The following is a 23,411-nucleotide window of genomic DNA, read 5'->3' as shown; positions in this document are numbered from 1 at the left end:
AAGCCCATAATTCAAAATTTGGCCAATATGCCAAATCAAGTATTCCTAGAAAAACGCGTTTTTGTGTTCGTTCCGCCAATTCAACGTCAAGGCAATTTCCATAAAAATGACCATGTGCCAAAACGAAACACTACTATACTGCCCCTGATCGCATAAATGTCCCATATGCAAAAACAGCAAGCTGAGAAAACGCATTTCAAGTTTGTCCCATACATAAGGCTACGTGTTAAATTTTCGCAAAAAACTGGATTTCCTCCTGATTTCTAGAACAAAGTACTGGATGTTATAGGCTCTTTTGAAAGAGCACACGATTTTGAACCAAACTGCATCAAAAACTCGAAATCGATGAAAATGCATATGGGACATTTATACGATCAGGGGCAGTATAGTTAAATTCAAGTTTCAGAAAATGCGTTGAAACATTCTCTTCACCAGGTTATCTTGTCAAAAGTGGATGTTAGCTGTTTTTTCAATGACGGGTAGCATATGTGGTCACTCAGAATACTGTACAATCAATGCAAACGGCACTTTTAATCTATTGCCACCTAAACAAAATCCACCCCGCACCCAGGGCCGCACGGGGTTCGCTCAATCAGGAAAGCCAAGAGATGCAATCCAATCAGCGACACCTGAGGCATCGACTCCAACACAGGTTCCCCCGGTAATTGGTTGGCCCAGCCGAGCTTTATTCATAAATTGAATCTACAATTTGGCATAAATTGTGGCCAATATCGTTACATAAACCATCAGCGGCGCGGGATATTAAGGAAAGGTCACCGTTGAAAAACTGTAACTTGTTTGATTCATAAAATAAAAAAAAATAAGTAAAATGTTTTTACTGTGCAAATTGAGTTGTAAATCTACCGCCGTGTATAAATATTAAGGAGGCTCGATTTGCTGAAATGTCTCTCTGGGTGATGGGAAAAAAAGAGCCGCCTACTTTGCAACCTGGCAACAGGGGGAATTCAATCGAACCCGGCGTTGATGGGGAGGCGAACTCATATATGAATGAGCGGTTGGCCTAACGAAGTGGCATCTTAATTTTATTAATTGTGCATTCGCGGTCATCACATCTTTTATGCGGCCCAATCAGGTGGGATTTGAGTTGTGGGAATTTTGTTGCCCGAGAGGAATGTTTGAAAGGAAAATAGAAAAATTGTTTAGCAATTACTTTAAATTAGCTTATTTTGATATTTTGTCAATAAATTTAAATTGTATTAAGATGGAGGTTATTTTAAAATCCAGAGTAGCATTTAAAAAACCATTCAATGAGAAAATATGTTTTGCAATCAGTCATCACAATCTTAATTTATGTATCTAAATCAGCGATGCCAATCAGACAACGTTTTACACCAATCATTAATTCCGATCACTTTTCCACTCCAGTTTATTTGTATTTTTTTTTTTCTGTCCTCAGCACAGTCTGCAATGAGTTGATGTAGCAGTTAAGGGTCGCAAAACATGGGTGCCATCACTCAGGTAAGGTGAAGAGAACTGATATCCTCATGTTTTAGTCCATTCACGTTTGATCAGCTAGTATCATGGTTATCATAATCTGGATCACGATTGGTATGGTGACAATGCGACTTAATGTTAATGTTAATAATTGATTACGTTGTGAACTGTAAACTGATTTTTTTAATTTACTACAAAATATTTACAACATTATTGAAACTTGTTGACTAAGAATTTTCGTAAATTTGATCTTGGTTTGTTCTGTATTTTATAATTTGTCAAAAGCAACATACAAATCGAAGAAGCAGTTCTTTATCTTACTTTTCAAATTTGATTATTGAAAAATAACACAAAATGTTCAATGTTATGCTTTTGTCAAAAATTATATTAAAAAATTTAATGATTTTGAATAATTTTGCAGCAGAGTTGAACATAAGTTCGAACTTAAGTTTTTTTAACAATTAAACTAAATATACGGTAAGTTCACGAAAAAAGTCCGAAAAGGACGCTTAATGCGTGTTCCGAAGGGCGTTACGCGTGTCAATCTGACTCATTTTCTGTGCCGTTTTTCGCATTCACCTCCTTGATGGTCCACTGAAACACACAAGTTAAGTCTGCCAGGGTGTGCAGATGGACATCTCCTCGGCACAGAGCTATATTGTGGGAAAGTCCACCAAGGGCCTTGCGTTCTGCTGCCTCTACTTTTTCTTCTTTTTCAATAATTCTTCTCCTTGACCAGGACCCAGGCCCCGGCGCAACCAAACCGTTCATCATGGTTAATTCTGTGTCCCCCAACCCTCGCTCACTATTATGATGATGATGGAAATAAATTTATGATAAAACGCCATCCTTGTCATGTGAAACTGATGACGAGGCACCGTGCTCGTTTTTGTGTCATCTCGCTAATGATACATAATATTTTATTTAATTTTGCGCTTATCAAGATCGATCTGATTGGGGCGTGTTCGAGCAAGGGAGCTTTGTTTTTGTTCAACTCTTTCAGCAAAATATTCTCATCAGATGTAACTTGGTGAAACAAAAAAAAACAGTACTGAGATGAGTGGTTTGTGTCACTTATGTTAATGTGTGCAGATTTTAAGACAAGACTAACCTGTGTTTTGCCTTCCTCACTGAGGTAAGGCTATAATCCTGCTCGAAAAATGAACTTTTGAAAAACAGCTCGTAGACCTATATTCATGTATACCTATCGACTCAGAATCGAAAACTGAACAAATGACTGTGTGTGTGTGTGTGTATGTGTGTGCGTATTCCCCTTGGTGCTCAAAATTCTTGCCAAGTTTTCTCGGCACTGGCTGATCCGATTTGAGTCAAACAAGTTGCATTCGATTTAATTTGGTGCCCCATACTGCACTATTGAATTGTTTGAAGATCCGATAAGTAGTTCAAAAGTTACGTATAAAAAAGTGTCAGAGTTGCGAATCAGGTGCTGGAATTTTGATGCCGGATCTCACTTATCTATATGAAAACTATGTCCGGATCCATCATCCGACCCATCGTTGGTTAGGTAATCAAAAGACCTTTCCAATGAGTCCAAAACATTGAAGATCTGGCAACCCTGTCTCGAGATATGACCACTAAAGTGATATTTATGTACTTTTTTGAAGCCGGATCTCACTTAAATGCATGTAAACTGTGTCCAGATCCATCATCCAACTCATCGTTGATTAGGTAATCAAAACACCTTTCCAATGAGTCCAAAACATTGTAGATCTGGCAACCCTGTCTCGAGATATGACCATTTAAGTGATATTTATGTACTTTTTTAAAGCCGGATCTCACTTAAATGCATGTAAACTATGTCCAGATCCATCATCCAACCCATTGTTAGTAAGGTAACCAAAAGACCTTTCCAATGAGTCCAAAACATTGAAGATCTGGCAACCCTGTCTCGAGATATGACCACCTAAATGATACTTATGTACTTTTTTGAAGCCGGATCTCACTTAAATGTATGTATATTATGTCCGGATCCATCATCCGACTCATCGTTGGTTAGGTAATCAAAAGACCATTCCATTGAGTCCAAAACATTGAAGATCTGGCAACCCTGTCTCGAGATATGACCACTTAAGTGATATTTATGTACTTTTTGAAGCCGGATCTCACTTAAATGTATGTAAACTATGTCCGGATCCATCATCCAACCCATTTTTAGTTAGGTAACCAAAAGACTTTTCCAATGAGTCCAAAACATTGAAGATCTGGCAACCCTGTCTCGAGATATGACCACTGAAATGATATTTATGTACTGTTTTGAAGCCGGATCTCACTTAAATGCATGTGAACTATGTCCAGACCCATAACCCGACCCATCGTTGGTTAGGTAATCAAAAGACAATTCCAATGAGTCCAAAACATTGAAGATCTGGCAACCCTGTCTCGAGATATGACCACTTAAGTGATATTTATGTACTTTTTAAAGCCGGATCTCACTTAAATGTATGTAAACTATGTTCGGATCCATCATCCGACCCATCGTTGGTTAGGTTTGAAGATCTGGCAACGTTCAGTCTCAAGTTATGATCGCTTAAGTGACATTTGTGTATTTTTTATTGAGAAATAGAAGGAATCCCAAGTAGCACTCATAACTTGTCGACTGTTGAATAATAGTTAGACAATTGTTTTTGATAAACATACGAGAAAAAATCTGAACATAACTTAAATAACAGTTTGTTTCACTGCTTGTATAACTGACTTATGTAACTATCGTGTTTTGTGCCACAAAAGTGTTAAAACACAGTCAACTTCACTTTTTTCCAACAAAACACAACATAGGAAAAATTCTCACCTATTTGGAGGGTTCCATCTAATTTGCTGATTTACACTGTTTAAACAACTTATTTTGGAACACCTTCGATAGAAACTTGCTTGCTCACTTCCGTTTGAGGTATTTATCACTTGATTTCAGTCGAAAACGCTTTTTATGAGCTGTAATTGAACGTCAAAGTGCTGATATGCCAAAATGCTGTTCCCTCATCTGCATTGTTTTCCTCGAAAACAGTTTGTTGAATAAGAATAATATTGCACTGTTTGTTTCACTGCTTATCTAACAGTGTCATAAGACGGCATCTTCTGAAAAATGGGCGTGGCCAACCATTCTATAAACAACCTTAGGTTTTCTCGCTTTGTTACACAAATGTTATCGAAGAATAGGTTATATAACTGATATTCAACAAACATATTCAACTTGACATTGCGTGTTGTTAGGTGGTGTAAATTTGTACGTGAGGTATTGCGCAATTCTCACTAACTTGGACTTCGCACTAAATTATTGCTATCGATCGCACTATTGCGACTTGTCAAGCTGGCTTGGGAAATTTTAATTTTCTCAAAAAATGATCAAAGCGAGCCGATGTTGCTCACCTGTCAATCGCAATTTTAAAGTGCGAATGTCCAGTTTGGTGGAAACTGCGACTGGAAATGTAAATAAACAACTGCTGGTTGCCTAGTTTTTAGAAATTTTGTTGTCAAAAGTGCGAGATAAAAGTGCGGGCCAAATCCAAGTTACAGTGCAAGGATCAATATTTAGAGTTTCAATAATGTTTATCTATTGAAGATTGCAATAATTTTAATTGCTGACCGATTTATATAAAAATATCGCCGGTAAAAGCTACAAAAAATATCAGCTTACGGAATTCATGATAGAGAAAACAACAAATTAAAATCACACCAATTTTCAATGTTACTCCGTGGTACGGTAATCGAAATGACAGTTGAAACGGTTTGTTATAACAAAGTTACATAATGGAGTTATAAAAACTGACTTGAAACAAACTTATATAACATTATTTCCAATGACAGCCTTTTCTGGAGTTAAGTTGTATAGCTCACTGCAGTGTAACAAAGCTGACAGCAGCCTTCTTATTGACGTTTAGGCCAGCTTGTTTACTATGAAGCCTCGTGGAGAGATGTGGAAGCGCGCCTGAACCTGCCGTGGAGATAACAACAAGTCGTCGAAGTCATCGGATCGAATCTTGAGAACTTCGTCTCATCAAAAAAATTAAAATCTAATAGTTCGTCATGAAGAGGGTTTCACAAGAATCACAGTTAGAGAGCGGGAAAATATTATTTTATTTTTTTTTTTCAAACAATTTCAATTTTTTCTAAATAAATCGGGCAGAAACAAGCGTACCAAAATAGTCAGAGATACTTTTCATATTGGCTTCGTCGTTGATTGAAATCCTGATAAGAACTGTTTGTTTACATGTAAGTTGGGTAACGGTTAGACAACTGTTTTCAATCTATCTTTCCTTTTCAGTGTGCGCTTTGATTTGACAGCACAGCCGTTAACCACGCCCCCTTTTTTTCGTTGAATCTTTTGTTAGCTAGCACAGTGTTGTCAGATACATTTGTACAACTTACTCTGATAACTTGCATCTTATTCTGGCAAGTTATACAACAGAAAAAAGTGCGCTTTTTCCAATGCACAGGAGTTGTAGAACAAGTTGTGGTAACGAGGCCGTTCGGTTATACAACCAGTTAGGAAATACGTTTGTCTGACAAAGTGTGTTGCTTGGGATTGGTGTCCAAACCCATCATATCACCAAATGTTGGTAAAAAGTGAGGAAGGCGCCAACCACATAGGTGGATTAAGTTAGTTTTTTCTTCTGTTTTGGTTTTGTGTTTTCTGAGGTCATTAAGAAAATGACGTATCGAGATAAATTCCTAGCTATACTATCCCTGATCGCTTAAATGTCCAATATGCATTTTGATCGTTTTTGAGTTATTGATGCAGTTTTGTTCAAAATCAGGTGATCTTTCAGAAAAGCCTAAACATCCAGTATTTTGTTCTAAAAATCAGCAGGAAATCCAGTTTTTTTTGTGAAAACTTAGCACGTAGCCTTATGTATGGTTTGCGTTTTTCTCAGCTTGCTGTGTTTGCATATGGGACATTTATGTGAACATGGGCAGTATAACGCATTTAAATGTTTTTTTTTCTGACTTTTATTAAAATATTACATGTTACAAAAACTAATTGGCTTGTGTAAATTTTTCAACAATTTTACCCGAAATAACATCATGATTCGAAATCCGGACACTTAGTAGCATATTACTTTTGTTATAGCTGACAAAAAATCATGTAATAAGATGGATTTGAAGAAATATCATCAGGATGTAGTATTAACAGTCAGTTTTTAGAGAATGCCAGCAAAATATGTCTTTTCTTACAATTTTTCATCAGAATTTGAAAATTAAAATGACTTGTTGTGCTTCGAATCCCAGACACTGATAAAAGCTGATTCGAAATCCGGACAATTTTGCTTCGAATTCCGGACACTCGTTTTTGCTGAATCGCACAAATTTGGGCTGGCATTCTTTAGGTCTCAAATAAGCTGTTAACATCAAAACAATCGAAAGTTAATTTAAAAATTTGCTAGAATTTAAGGAAATCAAAACCATAAATTTCTGCTTTGCCTTCCCGGTACTTCGGACGCCTATGAAATATTTCACGTGAAATTTTTCGCATTTTTGGTAATCTTTTAATTTTATTTTATTTGATTGTTTTGACATAAACTACAGCGTTCAAACAAACTTTAAATGAAAGTTGATGTTAGAATTCATCAAATAACACAGTTTTGACACGAGATGGGATGGACCAAATTGGCTGAAATTTGGGGTGAAGACTCTCAAGACATTTTCCGTGTGCATGAAGAAGCCCGATTTTCAAATTTTTCTTTTTTAAAAAAATACAAAAATCAAAAACTGACGATTTTTTAAATGAAAAACATAAAAATAATTTTATCTTTTTTAAGAATTAAGTTTTTGAAAAAAGACCTTCATCATGCATACAGGGCCGGTTCAATGAGTTTTCACCAAAATGTCAAAGCAGTGTTGAGATATCGTGGCACCCATTTTTTGAAACTGCTAACTTTAAATAGTTATATCTCGGCAAAGGTATATCCAAATGTCTTCATATTTATTTAATTTATAGATCAAAATATATATTTTAATGCCCTCCAAAAAGATTAAAAAATAGTTTAAATGTGTGCTCATACCAACCTCGGACATTTTTGACGATTTACAACCCCTTAAAGGCAAGAGAAAAAAAAAGATAAATTTTTAAAAAATAATTTGATCCACTTGGGGAAGAGCTTTCCTTACCCAATAATATAGAAAGTCAGTAAAATGCGTGAGTTATTTTTAACAAGAATTAAAAAATGTCCTTAAAAACTTTTTTATGAATCTAATGAAAAGTAAAGGGTACACAGAAGGGTGCTCAGAATATAGGACTTATTTTCAAAACCTCGCTCCACAAGCTGAATATTGTTCCTTCACGGTATGTTTTTAGAACAAACTAATGATAAAAAATTCGGTATGTCTGATATTTGGCACCGTGAAAGAAGGGCTCTTTCCCGACATTTAGCGGGGTTTATCGAAATATTTCGTCGGGGGGTCTAGAGCAACTTTTTTTTTGAAGATTATTTTTCGATTTTACGGGATATTTGTTCAAAAAAATCACAGAAAATCGGCGCATTCATGTTGATGTCACGCAAAATTCTTATGAATATGCCTTGGGGACTCTAACCAACTATATTTGACCCATATTTGACATCCACAAAAATAAATCGAACCAAATTTTCCAGATTTCTAGCATTCTTTGAAATTACTCCAAAATCCAAGATGGAAACCCCGATACGACCGAAAATAAATCTTTTCTTTCTATAATTTGGCATGAAAATACTACAACACATTGCCCGGATACGAATTTGAGCATCAACCAATGCAAAACATGGATTTACTAATAAATAAGCTGTTTATTATCCAATAGGTTCCACTTTTTTTTTTCAATCCTCTGCCACATCACTCTTTTACAAAAATAATCTCCAAAAAAAAGTTGCTCTAGACCCCCCGACGAAATATTTCGGTATACCCAGCAAAATGTCGGGAAAGAGCCCTTCTTTCACGGTGCCAAATATCAGACATACCGAATTTTTTATCATTAGTTTGTTCTAAAAAACACACCGTGAAGGAACAATATTTAGCTTGTGGAGCGAGGTTTTGAAAATAAGTCCTATATTCTGGGCACCCTTCTGTGTACCCTTTACTTTTCATTAGATTCATAAAAAAGTTTTTACGGAGTGGTAATCTTAACTGAAAAGAAATTTAATACTTACTGCAAGTGCATTAATGTGAGGAAGAAACGCTTAAAAACGTTATTTTCCACTACTGACCACTAGATGTCTCTGCATTGAACGTGGGAAGGTGTGTGTCTGTACTAAAGAAACGCATCGTTCCACTCACACTAGCTAACGCTTCCCCAGCGTTCGTTAGACTGGTTCAAATTTTGATTAGGAAACACATGATTTCTAGCAAAACATAGTAATAGGGCCGAACAAAAAGTGTTTACACTTCGGCTTCGGCCCTATTACAATGTTATGCTTTTTTCTCAAGGAAACAGTTAAAAACTTCATTTTACGATGTTTTATTCATTTTTATTCCTCAATCATGATCATGAGTGTGTGTGTTGTGTGTGTTGATCGTAATGTATGGCGTGTACTCGCGTGTGTTTGTGTATTTGTATGTTCTATTTTGTTTCTTGGTCGACTTGATTGAAGGTGTCTCTCGCCTTCCTTGACACTCTTCTCCCCTTCCTAGTTGTATCTTCGCGTTGCGTGTGTGTGTTTTTATGTTTTGTGTTGATTTGATTTTTTTTTTCATTAGAACTCAACTTAAAAACGATTGATTGATTTTTTTAGATTTTTTTTTTCTTTCGCTATATGTCATACCTCTTTCCTCTTTGCTTTTCATTACAATTAAAATCGGTACATTTCTAATATGCAGTTTGTTTTGTTTTTCTCTCGGGGTTGGTATGTTTAATGCTTCTTTAGTGTTTTGTTTATTTTTGAATGCTTTCTTTTTTTAAGTAAGGTTGTCGTCCACCCTTCGTCGCAATCGGCCGGTGTAAAACGCGTGTGTATGTTTTGTGTTTCTGTGTATTTGTGAGTGTGTATGTTTTTTTTCGTTTTTTGTTTAGGTTAGCGTTAATCCTGTTCTGTTTTTGGTGCATATTTATATATTTATTTTACCTTTTTGGTTTTACATTACTTTGTTTGTTTTGTTTTCTTTTTATTTTATATGAAATCGAAGTATAAACAACAAGTTTTGTTTGCGATATTTTTTTCTTTATTATTTTCATCTTATCTCAGTTAATTGTTAATGTAGTTATCTGTTCATCCTTGAATAAATACTATATAAAAGTGTTGCAAGTAAGAAAATTAGTATCTTTTTTCTCGTGAATTTTCTGCTCACGTTTGACCGATTGAACTTCGAAACAAGTTTGCTTGAAACTACTCGACGACCTTAAACTACGCTTGTGCAACACAGTGTTGCACAACGGTTGCAGAGAAGTTACTGAACAAATAACCAATTTTAGGGGTAGGGCTTTGAACAGGACAGGACAACTTAATCGATCGCGTTTAGCGCTTTATGCGAGTGATCTTGCTAATTATCGCTCTCCGTGTTTTCTTTTGTTTAAACTTACATGTTTTGTGTAAAACTTTATAACCATATAAAAGTTTTTTTTTCTGCTTGAATATAGATCTTGTTTCTTTAACTTTACGGGGGTTGTTTGTTTGCTGTTATTTTCATCGTTTCTTATTTATATTATAAAAGTTTCTCATCTTACCTTTCATTTGACGACAGTTTTTTCCCCCATTTATTTTATCTCTCTTCTGTTAAACATCATTTTTCACCTGAACCAAAAAGCGATGAAACTGTGTAAATAATTGGAAACGGAAAATTTTACACACAAATTTATGTATATGTTGGACTATTCTTGTTCTCTTGTTTACTTTTTTCTTAAACTTTAAACTTGTTTCTTTTTTTGTTTGTTTTTATTGCGTGTTGGAGCGAAATGTCGAGCAGCTTTCCATTGATTTTTTTTTCTCTTTAAAGTGGCTTAAGTGCTAGTTAAATGCAAAAGTGTGTGGTTGTGTGTTAATCGGTTGTTGTTGTTACGTGTTGCTGTTGTTATTGCTGATTAAACCTGATCGACATTCATGTGTTTGGAACCCAAAAGCCTGTTGGTAGTGGAAAGTTAACAAAGAATTAAAGAACACTTGCACGAAAGCTGCTCGACTCGACTCGCCCTCTTTTTCTCGGTGTGTGGCCTTAACTTAGAAGGATTTTCTTTTTTTTTTAATTTGATTTTCCGTCTAATCTATCCTAGTAGTAGTTGGGCCGTACAATGAATTCTTTGCTCGCTTTTATTCTCCTTCTTGTTTGTAAAATTATTTACTTTTTTAATCTTTCATTGTGTCCTTACTGTTGTTGCGCGGGAAACTTTCTGCCTAGAAATGTACACATGATTTCGCTAAAGACGACAACAATTACTATTTGCGGGAGGGTGATTTTTTCTGCTTTGTTTCTATTGTGTATTTTAGACTATTTACTATCCTTGGAAGGGGTAGTTCAAGTTAAGCGAATGGACCATTTTAGCGATGAAATTTTCATATTATACCAGCTTCGAAAAAAATTATAAATTTAAAAATTTAAAATAAATTTAAAAATTTCTGATTATTCTTTTGATTTGAATATTTCAGAACATGTTTTCAGTGAGAGTTGTCAACATTTCAATCAAACATGGTTTTAATAGACAAATGAACCTCATTTTTTATTTATATATATTGACCGAAAACGTTTATTTTAGAGTCCTTTAGAAACAAGTAATTTCGTATAATAGTGGCTTCGGATAATTCAATCTCCGGATAATTCACACATTGGAAAATCGGCCTAGAACAATTGAAATTTTGAAAAACAAAAACTTAGGATAGTCTAAACTTTGAAATCTAGGCTTCAGATAATCGAAACTTCGAAGAATTCGAATAGAGAAAATGGATAATTGAGACTTTGGATAATCAAGACTTCGTATAATTGATGCTTCGGGTGATCGAAACTTTCGACAATCAAAACATCGGATAATCAAAGCTTCGGATGATCGAACAATCAAAACTTCGGATAATAGAGACAATGGATAATAGAGACAATGGATAATCGAGGCTTGGAATAATCGAGGCTTTGAATAATCGAGACTTCGGTTAATCGGTGCTTCGGATGATCGAAACTTCGGAAAATCGAAACTTCGAACAATCAAAACTTCGGATAACAGATACTATGGATAATCGAGGCTTTGGATAATCAAAGCTTCGGATGATCGTTATTTCGGATAATAGAAACTTCGAACAATCAAAACTTCAGATAATAGAGACTTTGGATAATCCAGGCTTTGGCTAATAGAGACTTCGGATAATCGATGCTTGGGATGATCGAAACTTTCAACAATCAAAACATCAGATAATGATGAGACTTTGGATAATCGAGGCTTTGGATAGTTGAAACTTCGGATAATAGAAATTGTTGATTATCGAAACTTCGGATAGTTAAAACATTCCAAGTTTTTATCACTGTTAAGACGAATGTTTTAGTTTTAGTCTTAGTTTTAAGTTCATTTGGGCAGTAAGTGCCTGTTGAGAAATAAACAAACTTCAGACATTCGCATAATCAAGGCTTTGGATAATCGAAACTTCGGATAATCGAAATTTCGATGATTCAATGCTTCAGATAATCGAAACTTAAGATAATCAAAGCTTCGGATAATCGAAACTTCGGAAAGTTGAAACATCGATGCTTGGGATAATCGAATCTTCGGACAATCGAAATTTTGGTTAATCGAGGCTTGGGATAATCGAAATTTTGGATAATTGAATAATCTAAACTTAGGATTATCGAGCCTTTGAATAGTTGAAACTTTGTGTGATCCAAATTTCAGATAATCGATGCTTCAGATAATCGAATTTTAAATATTCGACGCTTCGGTTAATCGAAACTTCGGATAATAGAAATTGTAGATAATCGAAGCTTCGGAAAATCGAAACTTCGGAAAGGTGAAACTGTGGATAATCGAGGCTTAGGATATTTGAAACATCGGATAATCGAAATTTTGATGAATCGAAGCTTCAGTTAATTGAAATTTTCGACAATCGAGGCTTTGGATAATCTAAGCTTTGGATTGGTTTAACATCGGATAGTCGAGGCCATTGAAAATTGAAACTTCAGACATTCGAAGTTTTTATGAATCTTTGGAAACTTTGGATAGTCCAAATTTTAGATAATCGAGGCTTCGGATAATCGAAATTTCGGATAATCAAGGCTTTGAATAATTAAAACTCAGGATATTCGAAGCTTTGGATAGTCGATACTTCGGATAATATAAATTTAATAACTTTAGATAAAAAAGGTTTAGATAATCGGCATTGAGGATAGTAGAAATTTAGGGAAAGTGAGGTTCGGATTATCAAATTTTGGATAATAAAGACGTCGAATAATCGAAATAATGGAAAGTCGAAGAGTCGAATAATCGAGACTTCGGATAAACGAAACTTTGGATAATCAAAATTCGTACAGTCGAAGCTACGGATATCCTGGTCTCAGATGATCGAGTCTTTTGCATTAAGTTTGGTTGATTGCGTTTTATTTTGAACAAAATCAAAATACTTTTTTTTATTTTCGAAACTTGTGATTCTAACTTCAATCAAAAAACATTTAAATTCCACCGCAAAAAGTCCACTACACCCCACTTGGAATCCCTCCTCCACTATACCACACGCTTCTCTACTAACACTTCGGATGCTAATGAGGATTAGTGGTCAACACACTCAACTAGGCTGGTTCATCAGTGACTATTGTTTGAAAAACAAAATAAAAATATTCACGTTCCTCTCCCTCTCTCGAGAAGCAACGCCATCACGTGGGTGAGTGTGTGTGTGTTAGATATTGTTTGTGTGTGTGAGGATGTGTGTGTGGGTTGTGTCAGCTAAATCGTTTATTCTAAGGATTCCTTTTTTTTTGCTTCGATTTTTCTTGACTAGAATGCCTCATTTTTTTTTTATTTACTTACTTAAGTTTATTTGTTTATGTTTATGTTTTTACTAACAGTGCAATTAATGCCTTTGTTTACTTTCTTTTTTTTTCTTGCTCTGTTTAATTTTTCTCTAATAAAATCGAATAGGCCATCGTAAAAAATGTAACAAAAATTGAGCTAATCAATAGAGATACTAAAAAACTTCATTATATTTATAAATATATAGAAAGAGACAGAGCGATTTGTGGCGGGTGGACAAACACAAAAAAGGGAGCTCGATCACATCTTTGATTTGAGACTAGTCGAAACAAAAAGTCAACAAGTTATGCGATCTTTTTTAAAATATTAAATATAAACAGTAAATATACATAGTACGGCGTGGTCATTTTAGGCTGCTAGAAATGTCGCGTTACTTTTTTTGGTTTTGTAATACTTGAATGTTTCGAACCGACCACAGAACGTTTTGGATTAAAGCATTTCGTTCTTATTCTGGGGATTGGTTGACTTAGGAGCGCTAGATATAGAATATATAGATAAACTTTGGTCTCTTACACTAAACTTTGTGCTTGCTCGTTTTTTTCACATAAATTGTGTGTTTGTGTAAAAGGGGCTTCTTCTATTTCTTTAGTAACACTTAGCTGGTTTTTAAATAACTTTTTTTTTTCTGTTTTTACGTTTGTTTGCGCAAAAAATAATGCTTTCATTGCTCTGGGAGGAGTGGGTTTGGGTGATCTCTTCTTTTGTGTTAGGGTGGCTCCTTTGATTGAGATGTGTGTATTTCGGGTTTTGATTGATTGGTTGGTGGTTTTTTGAGTGATTTGTGAGAGTGTTTGTTTTTTAAAATCTGAATCCAAATAACGTTTAGTTAGAGAACAACAGAATCGAACAATTAATAAAGGTAACGGATAAAAGTTGTTGTTTTCTTCTGACGACGGGATCTTTTTCTTCTTCTAGTTACGTTTACTTCATTGTCGTTTGTCTTGTTTTTAAACTTTTTTCACTACTATTCCTCAACTAAAACCTGGCTCTCTTTTAACTCGACTTTTTTTCTCTTTCTTGTTGTATGTGTTGTGTATATAGATATATATTTGTTTTTCTTTGTTCTTTTTTGGCTATTGATTACATCGTTTTAGAGCATGTTTTTATGTTTTCTTCTTCTTCTCTGGGGTTATTTCATTTCTGTTTATTTACTTGCTGTTTCATTTTTTTTTCATAATAACGTCCATCTATAATTTACAGTAACGCTAAAAATTATCAGTGTGTGTTTGTGAATTTACGTGTTTTTTGTGTGTGTTTTTGTGTATGTTTAGCCCTAGCTGTTGAATTACCCTCTCCCGACTAGATCTCCCGACTCGGGGGTAGTAAACACTAGTTCGATCCATTTCGTTATGTTTCTTTTTTGTTGTATAATATTTATATAAAATTTTACTTTATTTGCCTTTTTTTGTTGTTCTTTCTAATGGGTTGCTCTATTACGAACAAGGCTCGTTCTTATTTATATGGTTTATTTTTTCAACGAACAGTAAAAATTATATTATCTGAAAACTTTATAAAATTTATAAAAAATCAACTCAAACTTCTTCAACGTTTAACTTTAAAAATTAGTTTGAAATATCATAACATCAAAAATCAATAAATAATAACAAATTCAAAATAAAACAGAAAAAACCTAACCAAAATCTTAAATGGAACGAGCCCCGCTCAATCAATTTATTAACTAATCATAGTGGTTTCCATCACCCCCACTTACCCCCCGCTTCTTCCCCTCGTTCCACCGGCCACTTTTTCCCCCACCCATTTCTTATTGTTTAAAACTTCGATTAATGCTTATAATATGTATATTTCCTCACTTTTCGTCGTCGTCGTCGTCACGCCATTTGATAATTTTAACTTTAAACATATTACTTTAACGCGTTGTTAGCTTGCTCTTACTCCTTCTCCTGCTCCTGCTCCTCCTCCTCCTAGTTGCTAGGACTTTCCGCCGTCGAGCTGGACGCCGACACCCCGTCCGGGATTTGTGCCAGGGTTTTGAATTGTGATGAGTTTATAAATCTGAAAAAAAATAAACAGTCAATTCAGTTTTCATGAACAAGAAAATTTTAATTTATGAATATACTGATTAATAGACGATTTATGCCCGCAAAGCGAGCAGTCAAATTTTGTGCACGTTTCTCTTTGAACACTGAGTTTTAACCACTTTTCTGGTTGGTTTCACATAGAACAGACTCAGACCAACAAAATGTGTACATCCATTTCCAAATTTTAATCCTTTAAGTGCTTTAAACACTGCTGTTCCTATTCAGACTGTAGTCCCGATTTACCCTAGATGACGGTACCGTAAACCGGGGTAACATTTGGAAAGTTTTCCCACTGGTATTGTTTTACTCAAGATATTTTTTATTGAAACGTGTACATGGGGTAGGCCACACAAAGTTCATGAACTATTCTTGAAAAAAAAAATGTTTTTATTAGTTTTATAAAAAAAAGTTACGTTCAAAATTCTTGGTTTGAATTCCGGGTTGACTTTGATAGTTATAGTTTTACATGTTAAAATCAAATTTAAGTTGTTCAAACAATATTTTTACGTCAAATCTACCATCACTAAGGTTGCTGATATAGTTTTTAAGAAGAAAAATTATTGTTTATATTTAATTCACTAAGTTTATAAGCTTTTAACAAAATTCATATGAATTTTAGGTACAATTGTTAAAAATCTGAATTTTGTCTGATTTCATACCATTCCGTACGTATTTAATTTGTACTCTTCATTTTGCGGAAAAATCTCAAACCTATCAAAGACACCCCGTTTTACGGTAACACGATATCTTGAGATGGGATGGACCAAATTGGCTTACATTTGAGATTTAAATTTTGCTTTAAAAAAGCAAATATCAAAACTGTAATTTTTTTATAGGAAAAACTTCAAAATAGCTTTATCTTCTTTAGAACTGTATGGAATTCGGCCAACGTCATGCACACGGGACTGGTTCAACGAGTCTTCACCAAAATTTTGAGCCGTTTTGTTCATAGCAGTGTTGAGAAATCGTGGCAGCCGTTTTTTGAAACTGCCAACTTCAAATAGCTTTATCTCGGCAATGATACAACTAAATGTCTTCATATTTATTTTGTTAGCAGATGAAAATGTATATTTTAATAGCAGGAAAACAGATTAAAAAAGAGTTTAAGCGTGTGCTTAAACCAACCTCTGACATTTTTGCCGATTTACATGTGGACCTTTTTTCACAGCACTTTTTGAATCGATTCTAGTCAATCCGGATGCATTCAATTCGGTTTAGGGTTCTATAAGGCCGATGCAAATATTTAAAAAAGTTTTTGTCCCTCGGCCCTGGCTGAGGTCAAGGGGGGGGGGCAAAAAAATAAAAAAATATAAAAATTTAAATAACAAGCCATAGTCTTCACATTTAAATGAAAAAAGTGTTTTAAAAGGCATTTTACACTAGTTCAGTTGTTTTGCAATCATTAGTTTTCAAAAAATCTAAGATCTGACAAAAACAAAAATTGTATCGAAAAAAAAGATTTTGCATCGAAAATTTTCAAAAAATCTTAAGATTTTTTAATAAACCCAAACATGCTAAAAATGATTCTAAACGCAGGAGAATGTATTTTAATTTGATTTCAGTTGGTTGCACTTGAATTTTCATTGAAATTTTGAAGTTTATTGTAAAAATATTTTTTTTGCCCCCTGATTTTTCGGACCAATTTTGGAGGGGGGGGGGGGGGGTGACAAAAACTTTTAAAAATATTTGTACCAGCCTAAGTTATGCATAAAAAAGTGTTTTAACATATTTCCGACTTAAATACCATTATGTTATACTTCGTTGGATAGGTAATTGAAATACCTTACAAACAAGGTCTAAAAAACTGGAAATCAAGTCACCCTGTTCATGTTATGACCACTTGAATTATTTTTAACTTTTTTTATGCTCTGATATGTTTTGATATGTATTTGATGTCCAAATGCCAACTTTTCAGATATTTACAGACAGGCAAAAAAATCTTTGACCGAGTTATGAGCGAGTTTTTCACCGCTGTGAAACAGGTCGTATCGAGGTGCTCCGATTTGGATGAAACTTTCAGGGTTTGTTTGTCTATACATGAGATGAACTCATGCCAAATATGAGCCCTCTACGACAAAGGGAAGTGGGGTAAAACAGGCATTGAAGTTTGAGGTCCAAAACACATGAAAAATCTTAAAATTGCTCGCATTTCCGTAAAACTTCATCAATTCCAACTCTCTTAGATGCATTCGAATGGTCTTTTGAAGCACTTTAAAATGTGCCATAGACATCCAGGATTGGTTTGACTTTTTCTCATAGCTTTTGCAAATTACTGTTAAAAATGGATTTTTTTAAAACCTTAATAACTTTTGCCAACAGCCTCCAACACCCATACTCCCATAGGTCAAAAGTTAGGGAATTTCATGGACTATAAGCCAACGGTATTAACTTTTTGGCCAATCGCAGTTTTTCTCATAGTTTTACGATTTTTCTAGAACAAACATTTTACAACGTTAGTTTTTGCCCTGTAGGCCAAGAAGACGGCACTTTTTGGTCTCAATTTTGTCATATTCGGAATCCTCGGACAATTTCACGTAAGTTAGAAGTATCGGAGTTGTAATATTGATTTAAAAAATAATAAAATAAAACATTTTTGAAAAAAGAAACAGATCCTATTTACCCTTTGATCAAAACGTCAAATGCTGTATCAAGTAGGCGAAAACTTGTTTACCCCTAATCCGACAAAATTCTAAATAATATTTTTATTAATTCTAAATGGCATTTTTTCCAACCAAATTCAAAATTCCAACACCTCAATCTAATGTAAAATTTTCTGAGGATTCCGAATATGACAAAATTGAGGCCAAAAAAAGCCGTCTTCTTGGCCTACAGGGCAAAAACTAACGTTGTAAAATGTTTGTTCTAGAAAAATCGTAAAACTATGAGAAAAACTGCGATTGGCCAAAAAGTTAATACCGTTGGCTTATAGTCCATGAAATTCCCTAACTTTTGACCTATGGGAGTATGGGTGTTGGAGGCTGTTGGCAAAAGTTATTAAGGTTTTAAAAAAATCCATTTTTAACAGTAATTTGCAAAAGCTCTGAGAAAAAGTCAAACCAATCCTGGATGTCTATGGCACATTTTGAAGTGCTTCAAAAGACCATTCGAATGCATCTAAGAGAGTTGAAATTGATGAAGTTTTACGGAAATGCGAGCAATTTTAAGATTTTTCATGTGTTTTGGACCTCAAACTTCAATGTCCGTTTTAACCCACTTCCCTTTGTCGTAGAGGGCTCATATTTGGCATGAGTTCATCTCATGTATAGACAAACAAACGCTGAAAGTTTCATCCGAATTGGAGCACCTCGATACGAGCTCTAGAACAAACCGAGCAGAATCTACAAATACTGCCTCTTATACATTTTTGAATCAACACTGATTTTTCAAAAAATCGAAATTTTGGTAGAAACATTTTTTCAACTGTTAAATCGAATTTTCAATGTTAAATCGAATCTGCAATCAAAAAGCACTTTCGTGAAATTTTGATAAAGTGCACCGTTTTCAAGTTGAAGCCATTTTTAGGTAACTTTTTTGAAAGTATTCGCAGCTATTCATTTTTTTTAAGTTAGTGCACTCTTTTGAAAAAAAAAGTTTAAGGAGCTGAGAAAATTTTCTACATTTTGCTTTTGTGAACTATGTTGTTACGACCCTTAGTTGCTGAGATATTGCAATGCAAAAATTTAAAAACAGGAAGATTGATGTTTTTTAAGTCTCACCCAAACATCTCATCTTTTTCTAATGTCGGTATTTCAGCAACCCATTTTCAATGTTAAAATATGAAACATTCTTGAAATTTTCCGATCTTTTCGGAAACAATGTTTTCATTTTTAAATCAAGATTAACATTTCAATAGGGCGTAATACTGAATGCTTCGCTCTTTTGAAATGTTAGTCTTGACTTTAAAAAACCTTACTTAATCCACCTTTAGGTGGTTGGTGCCTTCCTCTCATTTATAGAGTGATTCCAACCCCCCTAAAGTGTCTACATGGTTTATGGATCTCCCCTAACGTGATCGCAGCACCTAAGAGGTCCTAATAAAAATAAGTGACGAGTAAAAAAACAGACTACCTACAGACTTTTTGTCAAGATTATACAGACACGGCCTTTGAGGAAAATGACATCCCTCTACACGGTTTTTTCGTAGCGATCAGACCCGACCATTTGAGGTTATGTAAATTCAGACCATTTTTTAAACTGCTTGTAATTTTTGATAGGTAAGTCAGATCTTGAAAATTCTTAATCCACAAGAAAGGTCATTTCAGAACCTTTCTAAAAATGCCACCCTTTTTGCAAACTGAGCAATTCTCTGAGATTTCGGTCATTCGATTTTTTTTGTATTTTTTAATAAGGCTGAAACTTTTTTGGTGCCTTCGGTATGCCCAAAGAAGCCATTTTGCATCATTAGTTTGTCCATATAATTTTCCATACAAATTTGGCAGCTGTCCATACAAAAATGATATGTGAAAATTCAAAAATCTGTATCTTTTGAAGGAATTTTTTGATCGATTTGGTGTCTTCGGCAAAGTTGTAGGTATGGATATGTACTACACTGAAAAAAAATTATACACGGTAAAAAAAATTTGGTGATTTTTTTATTTAACTTTTTGTCACTAAAACTTGATTTGCAAAAAAACACTATTTTTAATTTTTTTTTATTTTTTGATATGTTTTAGAGGACATAAAATGCCAACTTTTCAGAAATTTCCAGAATGGGCAAAAAATCTTTGACCGAGTTATGATTTTTTGAATCAATACAGATTTTTTCAAAAAATCGAAATATTGGTCGCAAAAAATTTTCAACTTCATTTTTCGATGGAAAATCGAATTTGCAATCAAAAAGTACTTCAGTGAATTTTTGATAAAGTGCACCGTTTTCAAGTTATAACCATTTTTAGGTAACTTTTTTTAAAATAGTCGCAGTTTTTCATTTTTTAAAAATAGTGCCCATGTTTGCACACCTTTGAAAAAAATATTTTTGAAAAGCTGAGAAAATTCTCTATATTTTGCATTTCCGGACTTTGTTGATACGACCCTTAGTTGCTGAGATATAGCCATGGAAAGGTTAAAAAACAGGAAAATTGATGTTTTCTAAGACTCACCCAAACAACCCACCATTTTCTAATGTCGATATTTCAGCAACTAATGGTCCGATTTACAATGTTAAAATATGAAACATTCGTAAAATTTTCCGATCTTTTCGAAAAAAATATTTTTAAAAATTTAAAATCAAGACTAACATTTCAAAAGGGCCAAACATTCAATATTACGCCAATTTGAAATGTAAGTCTTGATTTTAATATTTTTTAAATATTTTTTTCAAAAGGATCGGAAAATTTCACGAATGTTTCATTTTTTAACATTGTAAATTGGACCTATAGTTGCTAAGATATCGACATTAGAAAATGATGGGCTGTTTGGGTGAGACTTAGAAACACTGCGACTATTTTCAAAAAAGTTACCTAAAAATGGCTATTACTTGAAAACGGTGCACCTTATCAAAAATTCACTAAAGTACTTTTTGATTGCAAATTCCATTTTACATCGAAAAATGAAGTTGAAAATTTTTTGCGACCAATATTTCGATTTTTTGAAAAAATCTGTATTGATTCAAAAAATCATAACTCGGTCAAAGATTTTTTGCCCATTCTGGAAATTTCTGAAAAGTTGGCATTTTATGTCCTCTAAAACATATCAAAAAATAAAAAAATTAAAAATAGTGTTTTTTGCAAATCAAGTTTTAGTGACAAAAAGTAAAATAAAAAAATCACCAAATTTTTTTTACCGTGTATAATTTTTTTTCAGTGTAGTCCATATCCATACCTACAACTTTGCCGAAGACACCAAATCGATCAAAAAATTCCTTCAAAAGATACAGATTTTTGAATTTTCACATATCATTTTTGCATGGACAGCTGCCAAATTTGTATGGAAAATTATATGGACAAACTAATGACGCAAAATTAAAATTAAAGAAAAAAGACCGATTCCGTAGAGAACTGCTCATTTGTAATTATAATTCGGTACTCCAGCAACCGACTTCAATCTAACTTCGAGACAATGCACAGAATGGTCAGCCAAACAAAACGTGTTAGTTATTGTTTACATTGCGTGCTGTCGTTTTTGTTTATTCAAGGTCAAACATTGAAACGCGTTTTCCTCGGATCGTCGAAATGGCGGGTGCGACAAGATAGCACAAGGACGACGATTTGAGTTTGAGGGGACAACATATAAAAAAAATAAAGTAGTGCTTTTTTTTGCAAATCATGTTTTGGTGACAAAAGGGGAAATAAAAAATCACCGATTCTTTTTTTAATATGTATCATTTTTTTCAGTGTTGTCCTTACCTACAACCTTGCCGAAAACACCAAATTCATCGAAAAAAAATCATCAAAAGATACAGATTTTTGAATTTTCATATATCATTTTTGTATGGGCCAAATTTGTATGGAAAATCACATGGACAAGCTAATGATGCAAAATGGCTTCTCTGGGCATACCGAAGGCCACCAAAAAAGTTTAATTATCGCAAAAATCAACAATGTAGAAGGGCATGGCATAAAACTGAGACCGATTAGGCCGAATTTTAAAGTGGATTAGGCCTTTTAAGAGGACTTTGATCTTATGTGTATAAATGCTTAACATTCCAAAAATATGTGATTAATCATCGAAAAATTTAAGATTTTCATACCCTAAATTAGTGTCCACAATTTAATTTGGGAGTGCAAACATTGAGGTTTTCCACCTGTAAAAATTTTCAAGTTTATAACAGAAGGTAGGAGGGGAGATGTATGGGGGAAGAAAGTTGATGCCATCATTAGCCATGGTTGGGTGGATCATAATCAAAGGGAAAATGCTGCTGCTGCTTCGATTGGCTTGGCTGACAAACAGCGGGAGGAGGAGGAGTCTTTTATGTTTTTCCCTTCCCTTCCCAGATTGTCCTGCTTTTTTTCAGCAACATGCTTGCGAAAGAGGTGAAGCACCTGCTGGATTTGTTGTTGTTGTTGATGGTACATATCGTTCAATCAATCGATATTGGCGGGAACGGGAACCCCGTCATAACTTATTCAGGTGAATTCTCCGTAATTGGTTGATGTGCGGTTGCAAAAAGGAAGAGGGTAATGAGGAATAAAAGTCCATGGAATTGTTTGCAAACAATTAAATGTGAGGTCATGTGCGATTTTGTTTGGCTTTTGCTCATTTAGAGGAACAAATCAATTGATTGAGCAGTAATACTAGGTGTCATACTAGAAAAATACTTAGCTTTAAATCGTTGAAATATTTATATTTTACTCACCTCGGGTACGAATCTCTATGCATTAGTGTATAAATTTGTAGTTGAGCTTCGTCAAATGTGTGCGGCGTGGGTTCCACCATATTCCTATTAACTATTTCCCGCACTCGGGAGTCTAACGACACCTGTTGGACGGCAGCAGCAGCACCGGAAGCATAACGAGACAAATGAAAGAGATGGTGAAGAGACATAATTTCATTTAATTTAATCAAGTTTTAATTAAGAGCAGGGCGAAACCCTTTCGGACCCCAGCTTTGACGGGTACGCGTACCTCTTTGGGTGATAAAATCGATATATAATCTTCGTAGATAAACCTAGCCTTCTCCTCTATCGCCTCGGGGTTGGTTTCCTTCTTGAGCTCCTCGCAGGCCAGCCAGAAGAGGATGTTTTCCTCGCTGTACTCGCAGCGCAGAAACTCCCGGAACGCCTTCCGCCCGCTCGGACTCCGCATCAGTTTGTCGAAGCTTTTGCCCCAGCTGCGGATCTCCTCCAGCGTTGGTCTGCGGAGGAAAGAAAAAATGGAATAAAATTATGTGTGGGAAGATAAACGGGTGAGTTGTGATAGTGGATGTGGGATTTTTTATTCTTCTGAAAGGCGATGGGAAATTTTCCACCACCGATCATAAATATTTGTTTTATGGAGAAAGTTACAATCGCAAGATAAAGCGAAAAATGTGTAAAAAACAAATACGAAAAATGTCACTCT

The 23,411-nt window shown here is 34.6% G+C and overlaps 1 protein-coding gene across 2 annotated transcripts in view; it reads right to left on the bottom strand.

Annotated features, from left to right (window-relative positions):
* Positions 1-9,085: 9,085 nt before the first annotated feature.
* Positions 9,086-23,411, bottom strand: part of LOC120414125 (regulator of G-protein signaling 17) — a 133,930-nt gene continuing 119,604 nt past the window's right edge. For both annotated transcript variants that reach the window (XM_039575154.2, XM_039575155.2), the window contains 3 exons: positions 22,977-23,205; positions 22,709-22,830; positions 9,086-15,388 (listed from right to left, as the gene is read on the bottom strand). In XM_039575154.2, the coding sequence (XP_039431088.1) occupies positions 15,298-15,388; positions 22,709-22,830; positions 22,977-23,205 (442 nt within the window). In that variant the 3' untranslated portion in view covers positions 9,086-15,297. The remainder of the gene's footprint in view (positions 15,389-22,708; positions 22,831-22,976; positions 23,206-23,411) is intronic.

The sequence above is a fragment of the Culex pipiens genome, chromosome 3 (assembly GCF_016801865.2).
Source record: "Culex pipiens pallens isolate TS chromosome 3, TS_CPP_V2, whole genome shotgun sequence".
Taxonomy (NCBI): Eukaryota; Metazoa; Arthropoda; class Insecta; order Diptera; family Culicidae; genus Culex; species Culex pipiens.
This window is presented reverse-complemented; position numbering and strand designations above follow the sequence as displayed.